Source organism: Pollicipes pollicipes, unplaced genomic scaffold (assembly GCF_011947565.3).
Source record: "Pollicipes pollicipes isolate AB1234 unplaced genomic scaffold, Ppol_2.1 Scaffold_6138;HRSCAF=7277_pilon_pilon_pilon, whole genome shotgun sequence".
Taxonomy (NCBI): domain Eukaryota; kingdom Metazoa; phylum Arthropoda; class Thecostraca; order Pollicipedomorpha; family Pollicipedidae; genus Pollicipes; species Pollicipes pollicipes.
In genome coordinates this window covers 32,823,761-32,837,240 of record NW_023596818.1, presented here as the reverse complement: position 1 = coordinate 32,837,240, position 13,480 = coordinate 32,823,761, and the positions used below count along the sequence as shown (strand labels likewise).

Below are 13,480 nucleotides of genomic sequence, written 5' to 3'. Positions count from 1 at the left end.
CGCTGTCGCAGAGCCGTCACCTGGGAACCTGCACGCTCCACGAGAAAGCGACGGCTCGATAGATGAATGGGCGGTGGAGAACACACTTTTATTACTAGCGCAATATACGCGGACGACTGGTGGGAGCGTCTCCAGGAAGCAGTTTCGAATACCGTTCGCGATTTGACGCGTGGATGAACTTAGGCCGGATCACAAATGCATGCCTACAAACAGGCTTTTATAAGAATACAGCAATGGTAATCGCGTATTTACACCAGTCACCTTCATCACGGCCAATCTACCGGGGCTTGCTGACGTGCAGTGTTAACGCATATCTGTGCTACATCGATCAAGCCTTATTCATAAATGATGCAGGACTGCCCGACAGTTCAACGATTTTGGCGAGCAATGCGAACGTGGTTACTAGAAAACAATACTATTAGCGACATAATTGAATTCAATGAGCAATCATTCAGAGCAATTCTGGAAATAGCTATGGATTAAATGATGAATCATGTGGCTGTGTGCGTCAAAAGCATGATCAGGAAGGGGGGGGGGGGGGGTAGGCTTGCATCTCAGTCGTGCTATCTGCTTGAAAAGGTTAAAGAAGTGGAAAGGTTTATTGCAACATTTAAGAAAACCTTGGCCCAGATGAGAAGAACTGGACAAACCTGAGACGGGAACGTGATGTCTAAGGAGGCTGTTGACTTTTTTGTATGTTTTTAAAACAACGTAAAACGCCCGGATAAAATAATTGCAGCTGATTGCCGTTGAACTCCATTATTGCCGCGCCCATTTATAACGATTGTATAGTGTGTGCATTTGTATTTGTCAGATGTATGTGTTATGTGCTACATGTAAAGTAAATGACGTAAAGCTTAAAAATCTCTTATCCAGGACGGAGCACAGCCCCGAATGTACCACGCCAGCTATCAGGGAGTCTGATCTGTGTGGTGGCCAGGGTCGATAGGGGCACCCCGGGGGCCCTCGAGATTGGCAGCGGGAACAGCCGGCACTTCATGACGAGCCGGTGGGCCCCTCGGCTGCAGCGACGCTGCCCCGTTGCTGTCCACACTCGGAGGCTCAATGCGGGGCTCGAAACGCGGCCAGACATCCGGATAAGCCGCGGGGTCAACGAACCCGGCGCGGGAGCAACGACCTCGGCGGCGGCCGGGCGGCGGCGGTTCTCCGGCGCGGCGAGACGGCGGCGCCGCGGTCCGGCCGCGGGCCCGTGCCCTGCAGGAGAGCCCGCTGCACCCCTGCAGCGCCCCGGCCGGCGCCGCCCCCGCACGCGTACTGCGTGCCGCGGGGCCCGCGAGACCGGCAGCGTCACGTGCCCCGCTGTCTCTGGCACGGCAGATTGGGATGGCGCCGTCAGTCACGAACCATACCCGCTGTTTTCTCTATGGTAATGAGCTACTGGTCTATCCTACTTGGGCTGATAAAGGGCGCTGGCGTAAATCGAAGAAAAATGTGCCTCACCGCCTGTCTAATCTCAGCTCTCAATGCGACTTGGCTGCAAAGTGTGTTTTTTGGTAAAAACTGACGCCATGAAACGTGTATGGCCAACATAAGCAGACCTACCTGCAGTAACTAAACTGACTTTCGGAGAAACATTGGAATAAAAACATTTCTTCTTGCAGAACATCTTATGCCAACATTACTGCGCACACACCGCATATGATGTCCGTCGCCCTTGGGTAGGCCTGCATGGAGTGTTTGTGTATTCGGTAAGGATGCACGCTTGTCAGGCGCACCAATCGCGACCTATCTTATCATGCCCACAGCGAGAAAATTTTCCTTAGAGTGCTGAAGAGCCCTAAAGCATGTCCCTATCCTTCAGATATCGCTTGGTTCCAGCTGCTCCCGACGGCGGCGCAGCAAATGCCAAGTTCCCCCAGTCGTGGCTGGTGGCTCGCGTGATCACCTGTCAACTCGTCTGACCGAGGCACAGTGACACGCGCGTAGCCCCCGCCAGTGGATGTTCCGCAGCGAATCTTGACCTTAAACTACGTGCTTCTTTTAAAATGCCGAGACGGGATTTTTAGACCAGAGCGTTTAATGTAAGCTGTCACTCTGCTCACTAGAACTAGAGATCCTACGAGGGTAAACGTGCTAACAATGACGCATCATTAAATTCCAAGTAATGACATGCGACAATCACGAATACCGTGTGGCACATTTTGTTTAGGTAGCTCAGTGAGCGCCACATCGACAGTCTGCCCTAAAAGTGGAATATCGTTGCACGTCTCTGCTGACCTGGCTGGTTCGTGTTCCCAGTTGGGGGGAGGGGGTTGGACGCTAAGCGAGAAGGGATGTCCGCGCCAGCTTTTGAGTGCTGGTCCGAGTGGAGTGGCCTGATACGGCAGGTACCGAAACCAATGGTACTAGAAATGATTCAGGACAGTCGAGTTGTTATTTTTCTCTCCCTGCGCATGACCCATGTACAGATGACAAAGTAATCCCCCCTCCCCCCCTCCCCACCCAGCTGCAGCACCTAAACCGTATTATTAACACACCTTAGGAACCTGATGCTGCAAGGTGAAAGCCGCCAAGTTAACTAAGAATGGAAAGACACCAAGGAGAAAACAACAAAGTGCATTTGCAAGAGCTTTCCTAATCTTTCGTCATGTGTTCAGTGGTCGGTTATTCGAGGTGGAGTTTCTCGCGCCTCATGATCTACCTTTGCGAGCGGTCTGACGCGATGTGCTGCGCGATGAGCTGACACCCCGAAACAAGGCTCACTGGGCACTCTAAAATTGTGACTTGCCACGTGGTCATGTATTGGAGTCTGCGCGCCGATGCGTAATGTGGTCGGACCGACTTTCCCCACATCGCTCTCCAGCAGAACCGCGCGTTGACATCCGACTGGAGCGTGTTTCGCGGTTTGCAGTGTACGGATGGTTGGGCCAGCAGGGAAGCGACGGCATATCTCTATGGTCATGATCTCCAGCATTGGTGACGCGCGCACTGCATCCAGCACAGGCCTCAGTACACTGCTGTTGCAAAACGCATTCCGCGCGTTCGGCGAGCGCAAACTTTGGCCGCGCGCTGAAACGCACTAAATCCCTCACTTAGTACTCATGATACAAAAGTGTTTGCTGCTTATGCTTTAGAACTCGCATACCTCGCAACTACGTGCTGGACCATGGAAACGACCAGCCTAGCAACAACTAGCCTAAACACACCAATACCGAACCGCTAGCGGTGAACTGAATGCTAAGCCAAGTGTTAGCGTCGGTAGATTATCAGCTTGGCTGCACGGAATGGCCCGCGTTCGCCGGCTGCGGACCACACGCAGAGCGTTAGTCCTGCTGCTGAAGCTCCATGGTAAAGCGCAGATCGGTGCCCTTCAGCTGCTCCTCCAGCAAGCGATCGAAGCGTGCGCTCATCTCGGCAGACATGTGATTTTTCCAGTCCCCCGCCTTGCCGGTGCGGATGAAGTCGCCCTCGCCCTCGTTCATCATGCCGGCGCCCTTGCCGAAGTCTTGCGACCGCCACGGGTTCTTCTTGAAGGCGTCGATGTGCAGATACTCGGCGAGCCGGTCGACCTGCGCGTCCGAGTACTGCCGGCCGAGGAAGCCAGCGAGGCGGCGGATCTGGCCGCGCAGGTCGCGCTTCATATCTTCGTAGAACAGGAAGCACATGTTGGGGTGGTGGCGCAGGTTCCAGGCTTCGATCATGTGCGGCACTACTGGCGTCAGCACGACGTTGCCGGCCAGGAAGTGGTCCGCAAACACCTCCAGCTCCTTCTGGAAGTTGACGTTCTTGTAGCGACGCGCGTGCTTGTAGAACGACACGCAGATATCCTTGGGGTTGCGCGCCACGTACACGACCTTGCAGACGTCGAGCAAGCGCGGCGGACAGAGTGACATGGGCAGGTGCGACTTGACGAAGCGCGACCGGCCGGCGCTGGCGGCAGGCGCCGTCCGCTTCGCCGCCAGCTGGGTCCGCTGCTCCAGGTCGATGGCCATACAAGACTCGCTGAAGCGCCACCGCTCGGTCAGCATGACCCGGCAGCCATCAAAGTCAAGGTCGTTCTCGAGCAGCCAGACCAGCTCCTGAGTCCACATGGAGCCGCACTTGGGCGGCGAGCAGACCCAGATGTCGCCCGGCTGCAGCGGGCGGTTGTAGAGTGCTTCCAGGTCGGTCTCCGTGGCCGTTCCCACAACCTTGAAGCCCCAGCTCTGCACGCACTGCAGCCCGTTAGGGTAGCCGGGGAAGTCGGCGATCACGCGACGCTGGGTCTCCGCGTCCAGCGGCAGCAGCTTGAACGGGAAGGGCACGGCGCTACCCTCGGCGGCGCGAGCCGCGCTGCCCGCGGGCCCCGGGCCATCGCCGGCGCCGTGCTCGGCTGCTGAGCTTCTCCCGGGCGGCGTCGCGGCGCCGCCTGCAGAGCTGCTCTTGCCTGGCGATCCGGCGTCCTCCACCGCAGCACCGACCGGTGGCTCCGCCGGAGCCCGCGGGCCGCGGACCTGGCCGACAGGAGCCGGAGCCGCCACCGACTCCATCGCGCAGCCGCGTCCGGGGTGACTCGGCTGCCCTCGCAGCATGCCTCGACTGGACGGCGGCTGACCCTGCTGACGCCGCTGGCGAGGCTTTGGTGAGCTGAGTCAGGTGCGCCGGGACTGTGGGCCGCGGGGGCCGCTCTGCTCGCTCGGCCAGGTGGTGTGTCCCATACCAGTGGCCATCCCCCACTGGTGTCGGGTGGCGGCGCCCCGCTGACGCGTCCGTTCTCGGCCGGCAGAGCGCCACTGTTCTTTATATACTGGTCACACCTGGCGCTGGCCGGTGGCGCGGGCGCCTGCCGTCGGCAGCGCCCCCGCGCGGCCGACCCGGGCGGCGCGGCGGCGGCGCCAGCGGCGGCCGGCGCCGATCATCCTCCGCAGCCCAAGCCGCACCCCAAGGCCGTTGCGCTGGCGCCGCTGCACAGCCGTAGTCTATGGCAGTAGTAGGGGTGAATGACCGCCCTCGTTGGCTCGGCGCCAGGTAGTACAAGTGCATGTGCGCGCTAACGGCGGAGCAGCTGTTTGGACGGTACCAGCTGCTGACGCTCCGACCAGTTGCTGCTGGTCGGTCTGGCCTCTGGCGATGGGGCCAGCTGCTGACGTTTGGACCAGCTGCTGACGGTCGGACCAGCTGTCGGTCCGACGCTCTCCAGTTCCACTTTGCATGTGGCCTATCGTCAGCCAGCGGTCATGCAGGATGGTGAGCGCCTGATGTAGGAGCGCCGTTATCATACGGCTTCCACTGCACCTATGTGGGGGTCTGCCAAAGAGGAGCATCACCTGGTCCAAGGACAAGAGCTTCCATCCCGAAAAAATATATCGATGCATCTCTTTGCAATATATTGAACCGCTGGTGAGCAAATGGAGGGCGAGTTCCTGCCTGATGTCCGGCCTGCTGCTCATCATTGAGGTGCAATGGTGGGACCTCCGCTCGAACGGAAACGCCACGAGCTACTGCCTCGGCCCTGCACAGTGGAGTCACTATAACCAGGCGGGCGTAACGGCACTCGTTGCACGCTCACAGGTGTATGCCTCTTTAATCCAGGCGACGTTTCTATTGTGCAACATTCCTCCCAAGTGTGTGCGTGCATTTATCTTTGTTCCACGACCTCGTCATCATAAGTGACTGGGACGATGAGTGATCGTGCCACCTATGGTGTCGGTGTTGGAGCGCGCATTGAACGAGAAGATTAGAAGCGGCATTGCTCTAACCGACACCATGGCAACCCCCTGTGTCAACGACATACCCCGTGCGCGTCGCAATACGTAAGCGGAGATGTAGCACTGACTAGAATATATATATATATATATATATATATATATATATATATATATATATATATATATATATATATATACATATATATATATATAATACAATGCAATATAATGGTAGCCGCCCTTGAAATTTTACGTGATATGCTCGGACTGTTTGTCGGATGACATATGGTTCAGCCTGCATAGCAGGTGCAGCGGTAATAGGTGGTGCGCGTCGCGCCAGGCGGCCGGGCCTGCCGGAGGTGGCTGGAGCCGAACGCCGCCTGTCCGCCGCCTCCCGACAGGCGCAGCGCCCGCCGGCCGGCCGTCTCCCTCGCTCTCGCCGCCTCAAGAGGTGGCCCGTGTCAGCAGCGCGCGGCCCCGTGCCGGAGTGAAAGTGGCCCGCTCCGGCTTCCTGCCGAGTCCGTTGAACCGCGCTGGCAGCACCACAGCGGCGCGGCCACCGGCTCCGGCTCGGTCCTCGCCTCCCCGGCCGCGCCGTCCTCCGCTGACCGCCCCTCATGGCAAGCGCAGCCCTTCCGCTCGGGCCGGCTGACGGCCCGCGCTCACGGCCGACGCGTCGGCCGCCGGACAGACACTCCCTTCTGGTCTTCCGGTGCATGCAAACGCCTCGTCAGTCTTCCGCGGGTAGATGCCTTACTAGCCCTTTGCGACTCCTTAGCTATTTGGATAAGGCAACCCGTCAGCCTGTAGCATGTACCCATCCTATGTACATACTACAGGCTATGTACATCATATGTGCTCACAGTCTACTTTGTATTTCATTTGCTGCTCTCCTGTACTACCCCAGAAGTCAGCGCGTCCTAAAACTTCAATCACCATCATCATCATCAACTCCCCCTATATATCCTGTGCATTCACCATGTATGCTCCATCCATTTCACCTACCCCAATCCACTCCTGCTGTTTGTTCATGTATTTTTCATCATTGTAGATGAGCGATGTATTCACCTTCTTCCTGCTTTCCCCCCGCACCCGTGCTGTCTGCATTACGTGGCCTTGCCGTTTGCCCCACATACATTTGCTGCCACGACGCCAGCCGTGACGAGGTCACGTCACCTGTGGGGAATAAATCTCTTCGGATTCGTTATATACACAACCTGCTCGACTGCGTGCACCGATCGCCGATGAGAGGGGGATGGGGGGGGGGGGGGGGAGGCAGGTTCGGCGGGCAACTCTGGACCACGGCCGCTGAACGATCGCAGCCCAAAAGTCCACTTCCATGTTCTTAATCAAGCACATTTTCAGCCTCCAGGCGAGCGTTTTCAGACCCCAAGATTCTGATTGGGTCCCCACAAAGTATGGCTCGAGCAGATTGGCTGTCTACTTGTGACCCGCGTGCCACACGCAGAGCCCCCTTTTTGATTATCTGTTGCGGAGGCATCAGTTCCGTTAGTCACCGTGAGGCGGGACGCCAAACAAGTTGTCAGACTCCGGCCAATCTTGTTCAGAGTCGAATTAGCGTCTGAGTGCGACCGTATCCAGGGAGTGTTCGGTGACGATTGAACAGAAATGAAGACCGAGCGTGATTAAAACGCTGCATCTGGTCCGAGACCGAGGCCATACAGTTGTGATCTGCGCACCCGGATCTGTACAAGACAGCCAAAACACTATTTTTATCGAGTCGGGGCTAGCGCACATCAATGGCAGCTACACGACACCATCGCCGTGCCTCACTATACACCATCGCCGTGCCTCACTATACACCATCGCCGTGCCTCACTATACACCATCGCCGTGCCTCACTATACACCATCGCCGTGCCTCACTATACACCATCGCCGTGCCTCACTATACACCATCGCCGTGCCTCACCACGCGACACCGTCGCCGTGCCCCAAAACACAGCACCCTCGCCGTACCTCACCGTATACCATCGCAGTGCACTTCATGCCATCGCCATGCCTCACTACACACCATCTCCGTGTCTCAACAGAGGACAAAAACCCTCGCTGTTTCTCCCATCCCCTCCCCCTCCCTCCCAACGTTTGCGGTAACCCCACCCGCCTACCTGCCTGGTGCCTGCCAATCATCCCTCTGATCTGTTTCGTTGGTGAGTTGGGAGAGTAGCACAGCCAGTTGACGCTAACCGCTCTCACCTGTTTCGTCTGTGAGTTGGGAGTGTGGCGCAGCCGGACGACGCTCACCGCCCTCACCTGTTCCGTCCGTGAGTTGGGGGGGGGGGGGGGGGGGCGTAGCGCAGCCAGGCGCCGCTCACCGTCCTCACCCGTTTCGTCCGTGAGTTGGGAGAGTAGCGCAGCCAGACGACGCTCACCGCTCTCACCTGTTTCGTCGGTGAGTTGGGAGAGTAGCGCAACCAGGCGTCGCTCACCGCCCTCACCTGTTTCGTCGGTGAGTTGGGAGAGTAGCACAGCCGGGCGCCGCTAACCGCCGTCACCTGTTCCGTCCGTGAGTTGGGAGAGCAGCGCAACCAGGCGACGCTCACCGCCGTCACCTGTTTCGTCGGTGAGTTGGGAGAGTAGCGCAGCCAGGCGCCGCTTGCTGCAGGAGATCGCCCTGTCTCGGCTTTTGATTTAAAACGAAAAGGCTGATGTACTTTTCTATTCGGCATAAAAAATCGTTCAACACATTACACTTGCTGCATGGTGACACACACACACGCATGTATATATATATATATATATATATATATATATATATATATATATATATATATATCCGAAGAAATATGCCCCGCGCTCCAATAAAAGCACGATCAAAGTTATTTACGTTTAGCAAACAACACGGGGATCATTCCCAGGCAAAAGCCAACACATTCACGCAAAAGGCTCGTTGGCAGAGGAAGGTAGTAATTCTGTCTCCCAAATACAATACCAGATAGCGTACCAGAACATATTTATATCGAAGAAGTGTTACTGACACGATACCGATGTTCTACGCAGCACCCCGTGAGCAGGGCGAGGCCAGCGATCGGCGAAAACGTTCGTTTTACGTGAATCTAGCATCCGACACTACGCGAGACTACATAACCTCCAGGCCATTATCCCGTGTCAGCAACACACGGACACTTATGCGGAACACAGGAGGCATGGCAGCACATATGGCACAAGGTTGAGGATCGGATTCATATGAATTCCCCGGAAGCGCCCCAGAAGTGTTGACTAAAACCGCCTCTCACTTACATTAAAATGACTTAGTGCATCACTTACTTACAAAAATGCTGGCAAGACGAAAAGCACCAGTAGGCACTCCCATCAAATGACTTCCATTCTACGCTCAGTACCTGGTGATCCAGTAAAAACAGCGAACGATTGGTTTCCCAGGCAGATGCGCGGCCCGCTGTGGCACACTGAACGCTTCATCAGCCCCGGTGTGGCACATTGAACCCTTCATCGGATATTTTCGGCGGTTGACGTTGCCACGGTTAGACACAGCTAAAACCCCGCTTGAATCTCACGCACTGCGACGTCACGCCAGTATAAAAGCTCAAGGCGCTGACGCCGCCGCCGCCGCCACCCGCGATCCCCGACACCCGGGCCGTGCGCGCCGGTCGTGGCGCGCGTCCGTCCGGCTAGCTACGAGCACGTGTGCTGGTCCACGGAGCCGGCGACGCAGGCGCCGATGGTGACGGCGTCCTCCGTGTCGCTGACGTAGCCCGGCTCGCCCGTGTACTTGATGGGGTGGACCAGCAGCGGGCTGGCCGAAAACGCCAGCAGCGAGCGCTCGCGGAAGTGGTCCATCCACACCGCGTTCGGGTGCCGGTCGAACATGATCGGCAGGTACTCGTCCACGGCCACCATCTTGCGCAGCGGCTGCTCGCGCACCAGCTTGGCGGCGCCGCGGCGCGTCAGCGCGTACGCCAGCGTCCAGTACGTGTAGTCGGGCCGCACCAGTCGGCGCGCGCCCTCCACCCACTGCTCGTTGCTATGCAGGATCTTGCGGCCCAGGTAGATGAGGTCCCAGTCGAGACGCAGCGCTTCCACCTCGTCCATCAGCTGCTCCAGCTGGTAGTGGAAGTACGGCTGAAAGCGCACGTCGTCCTCGAACACGATGACGCGCTCGTGGCCCTGGGCCAGCACGTCCTGCCAGACGCCGTGGTGGCTGAGGAAACAGCCGATCTCGCCGAACGTCAGCTGCCGGTCCCTGATCGGGTCGCGGTAGTCGGGCAGCATTTCGATGCCGCGTTCGGAGAGGAAGCTGTCATTGAGCTGGCGCCCGTCCACAGCCTCCACCACCTCAGCGTCGATGCCGAGCTCATCAAACGAGGCCAGCATGCGCTGCCGACGATCCTGCCGCCTCGCCAGCCCGATCATGTACACATGATCGAAGCCCAGCGTGGTCTTCTCGACCGGCGGTGGCAGGAAGCGACGCAGCGCAGGCACCACCGGCAGCGGAGGCCACTCCAGCAACGTCTCCAGCTTCATGTTGACGATGTTAAGCCGCTCTTTGCTGACGACTTCGGGAGGCTCCAGCGGTATCGGCACCTGGCCAAAGTCCTCCTGGTTACAGATGTACATCTCCAAGCCGGCCTGGCGTGCTGACAACGCAAACGTGATGACGTCATCGTTTTCGGGCCCGCGAGGCACCGCCATCTTGGAGTAAACAAACGTCAGCCCGTCAGACCCAACCAGCCGCAGATCGGCCAGCACGCATGTGTGAATCATGGGCACGGCAAAGCAGCCTTGTTCCTTGTGCTTGTAGATGACCGGGTAGCGCTCAGTGCGCTTGTAGTAGAAATCCTGATCCATCCCCGCCCAGAAGTTGGAGTAGGCGCCGTGACTGCGCAGCATGGGTGCCACCAGCGGCTTCTCCATGTCAATCAGTCGCTGCAGCACCGTGCTGTCGTGAAGGATGACATCAGCGTCCAGGAACCAGACGAAGTCGGCCCAGAGCCTGCGGGCGGCCGCCAGCGCCTCCTCCTTCAGCGTGATGACGGCGCGGTAGCGGCTCGGCGACAGGTGGATCGCGCTCGTCTCGTCCGACCGCAGCGGTGGCGTCGTGGCGTTCAGTACGGCGTCCACGCTGCGGTAGCTGCTGCCGTACTCGGCCAGCCACGCCTCCAGCACCTGCAGCGAGCGGTCCTGGTTGTGGTCGCTGCGCAGCCAGAGCGCCATCCGTGACTTCGGGTAGTGGAGCTCGCTCAGTCGGGAGAGCACGAACGGCAGGTACGGCTCCTTGTTGCGCACCAGTATGGCGACCATCACCGTCGGTGCCTTCCGCTGACCATCCGCGCACGCCAACATCGCCAGCGCCACCAGGGCCACCGCGGCCGCGAGCCGAACCATCGCTTCACCTGACGGGTCACAGAGGGCGGGCAAGGTGCTCAGTTTCTGAAGTCTGCACGGCAGTCACAAACAGGGCCATGGATCTGGAACCAAGGTCGCAGTCAGCTCAGTTGACCTGGCTCAGCTATGGTGGCCTGACTCAGCTCCATCAATCATCACTCTCTATCATCATCACTGGGACTTTGCAACGCACTCAGCTGATCCAGCTATGTGATGTCACCTGCGTCTCAACCTGGTGGGAAGGGCAGGCACCATGGGGAATTAATCCCAGTATCTCTGTTTTCTGGCCATCACTCTACAAGCCTGCATTAAGGACTTGTTTGAATGTTTTAAATGGTAGCCCGGTGAAATTTTACAAAGCATGCCCAAATTGACCTATCTAAATTACTACTTTGGCAACAAAAGACTTAGCCTTAAGCCTGCAACTCCTGGTGGCACAGGCAGTGCAGGATACTAGATTAATATGCTGCAAATTTAGCACAATTTTCAGCATCTGTGAAAACCCAACACCAGTCAATAACAACAGAATACATTATTCAGTTGCAATGATACAAAATGACTGTATGCTAGCATAATGAACTGATACAATGCAATGCTGCAAACATTATAAAATGTGACAAGGTACATAGTGTTACTTCTACTGTAATAGAATACACCAACTAAAACAGTTTCATGCCAATGTTTAAGTCTGCACCTAACATCAAAACACAGGTTGCCTCAGATATAAAGGTCTCTTATGAACAGGGCCTGAGGTGCACTTAGCTATTCAAACTGTATATTGACTGGTTGACTACACTTATTCTGGTATTGATAGGATGCATAGAGCATTCCAAACAAATGCAGCACCAGATATATGATTGTTTCTATAAAAATGCATGTTGTGACTGTGCATTGCTGGCCTAATATTCTGATCCACAGGGCTAATACAGGATGATGCCTTGCTTTGAAATGCCCCTACTACCTGTTTGAGATAAATAAGTAAGGGAAAACACTCTTATGCAGTATTTTTACACCCTGCCACACATTTGGCATGATGGAATACAAGGGTGCACTTATTACCATGCTGATATCAATTCCTAAATAATAATTGCTGATACAGATGACTGAGAGAAGATGATAACAATCCACACAAATAATAGAAGTTGATTGCTTTCTGTATCAGACAATCGCTGATACAAGACCTTGAAGCAATCAGATATTTGCCTTTATCAGGGGATGGGGAGTCAGTCAGTAAAACAAAACCCACCACACCCAATTTAAATTGGCATTGATAGATTAAACTTGGCATATTTGTAAGTCAAACTTATTATAGGATACTATGCCATGAATTTTAAAATCACTTCACTTAAAACAATATGCCTCAGAATTTCACAATTTCAGAGACCTTTCTGTACATATTATCATGATAACATTTTAATCTGCTGAAACATCAGCTACTCATGCAGAAGAATTGGTGGTAAATGTGCACCATAACCATGCCAATAATATCCATGGTAAATGAGAAACAAATGGCTTGTGCAATTCGAACAGTATTCCAGACATTAGAGAAACATATTTCTGGAGTCTGGATGGGAAAGGGCAATAATCACCTGAAGGTTTCATGGACACACCAGGGATTTGTTAAGAGTTTATATCAATACCACACAATAGATGTTATGTTAAATTCTGATAATAAGTAGGGGCATATCCTGCCATGTCTCTTACAGAGCTTTTCAGGTTGGGCAAAGCTAGACCCAAAAAATACATGTTATGTTTGGCACAGCACCAAACATATCCATGGTTGAAGCAACATCAGGGCAGCAATTTAGGGAATGTACACTGTGCATCTTAACACTCAGCCAATGTACTCCGCCAACTTCAGTACATAGAGCCAATGGGTAAAATGTTTCTTTATATGGTGCGGTTACAAGGAGCTACGTTACAAGGAAAGATGGGGTGGCACTAGTAATAATGGCAGGCAAAAGTACTTGGAAAACGGTTTTCACAAAACACAGCTTGCAAGTTCAACGCAATCTGCCCCGGCCCGAATTCAACGCACGCAAGGGCAAGGACAAGCACCAGAGCAATTTCCGCACACTGGAATCACCCAGTACATACACCCTGCGATCAACATCACACACGTGGAGTAGAAATGACGGGACGAGGCTGGAAGAAGGGGTTCATTCAATGAAAACAAGCAATGAAAAACGCATTAAACACGTAATTTGCACAACGTAACCCACCGCAAGCGCACTCCCGCCCACTTGCAACCCCCCTCCCTGGGACGCGGCGGGCGGGGAACACGCGAGTAATGTAAACAATCTGGAAATAGTGCTGAACATGGGTACTGGACAAGTGAAGGTATCTATATATTGTCCTCGTCATCAAACACATATTGCAATAAAAAGGAACTGAAAACAAATTTGTTATATCGAATACAGTTCCTAAGTGAAATCAACCTGTATTTCAAATATTTAAGGCATATGGGAC

The 13,480-nt window shown here is 55.1% G+C and overlaps 2 protein-coding genes across 4 annotated transcripts; both read right to left on the bottom strand.

Moving 5' to 3' along the window:
* Window positions 1–2,750: 2,750 nt before the first annotated feature.
* Window positions 2,751–5,708, bottom strand: LOC119105589 (sulfotransferase 1C4). The gene is made up of 3 exons (XM_037229050.1): window positions 5,700–5,708; window positions 5,032–5,195; window positions 2,751–4,293 (listed from the first exon to the last, which is right to left on the bottom strand). Exons 1-3 carry the CDS (start codon window positions 5,706–5,708, stop codon window positions 3,285–3,287), a joined length of 1,182 nt encoding a protein of 393 aa, XP_037084945.1. The 3' UTR covers window positions 2,751–3,284.
* A 2,611-nt stretch (window positions 5,709–8,319) lies between these two features.
* Window positions 8,320–13,299, bottom strand: LOC119105941 (glycosyltransferase 25 family member). Of its 3 annotated transcripts, none has more exons than XM_037229511.1 (2): window positions 13,234–13,299; window positions 8,320–11,094 (listed from the first exon to the last, which is right to left on the bottom strand). In XM_037229511.1, the coding sequence occupies exon 2, from the start codon at window positions 11,009–11,011 to the stop codon at window positions 9,302–9,304; it is 1,710 nt and encodes a 569-aa protein (XP_037085406.1). In that variant the 5' UTR covers window positions 11,012–11,094; window positions 13,234–13,299; the 3' UTR covers window positions 8,320–9,301. The 3 variants fall into 3 exon arrangements, with proteins under 3 accessions (XP_037085406.1, XP_037085407.1, XP_037085405.1); XM_037229512.1 differs by having other exon boundaries at window positions 8,320–11,019; window positions 13,234–13,252; XM_037229510.1 differs by lacking the exon at window positions 13,234–13,299 and adding an exon at window positions 12,601–13,182 and having other exon boundaries at window positions 8,320–11,019.
* Window positions 13,300–13,480: the final 181 nt, after the last annotated feature.

Excerpts from the sequence above, each read along its gene's own strand:
- LOC119105589 (XM_037229050.1), bottom strand. Across the intron at positions 4,294-5,031 it reads CAGCAGCAACTGGTCGGAGC|CGCGGCTCGCGCCGCCGAGG; the intron begins GTCAGCAGCTGG and ends GCCCGCGGGCAG.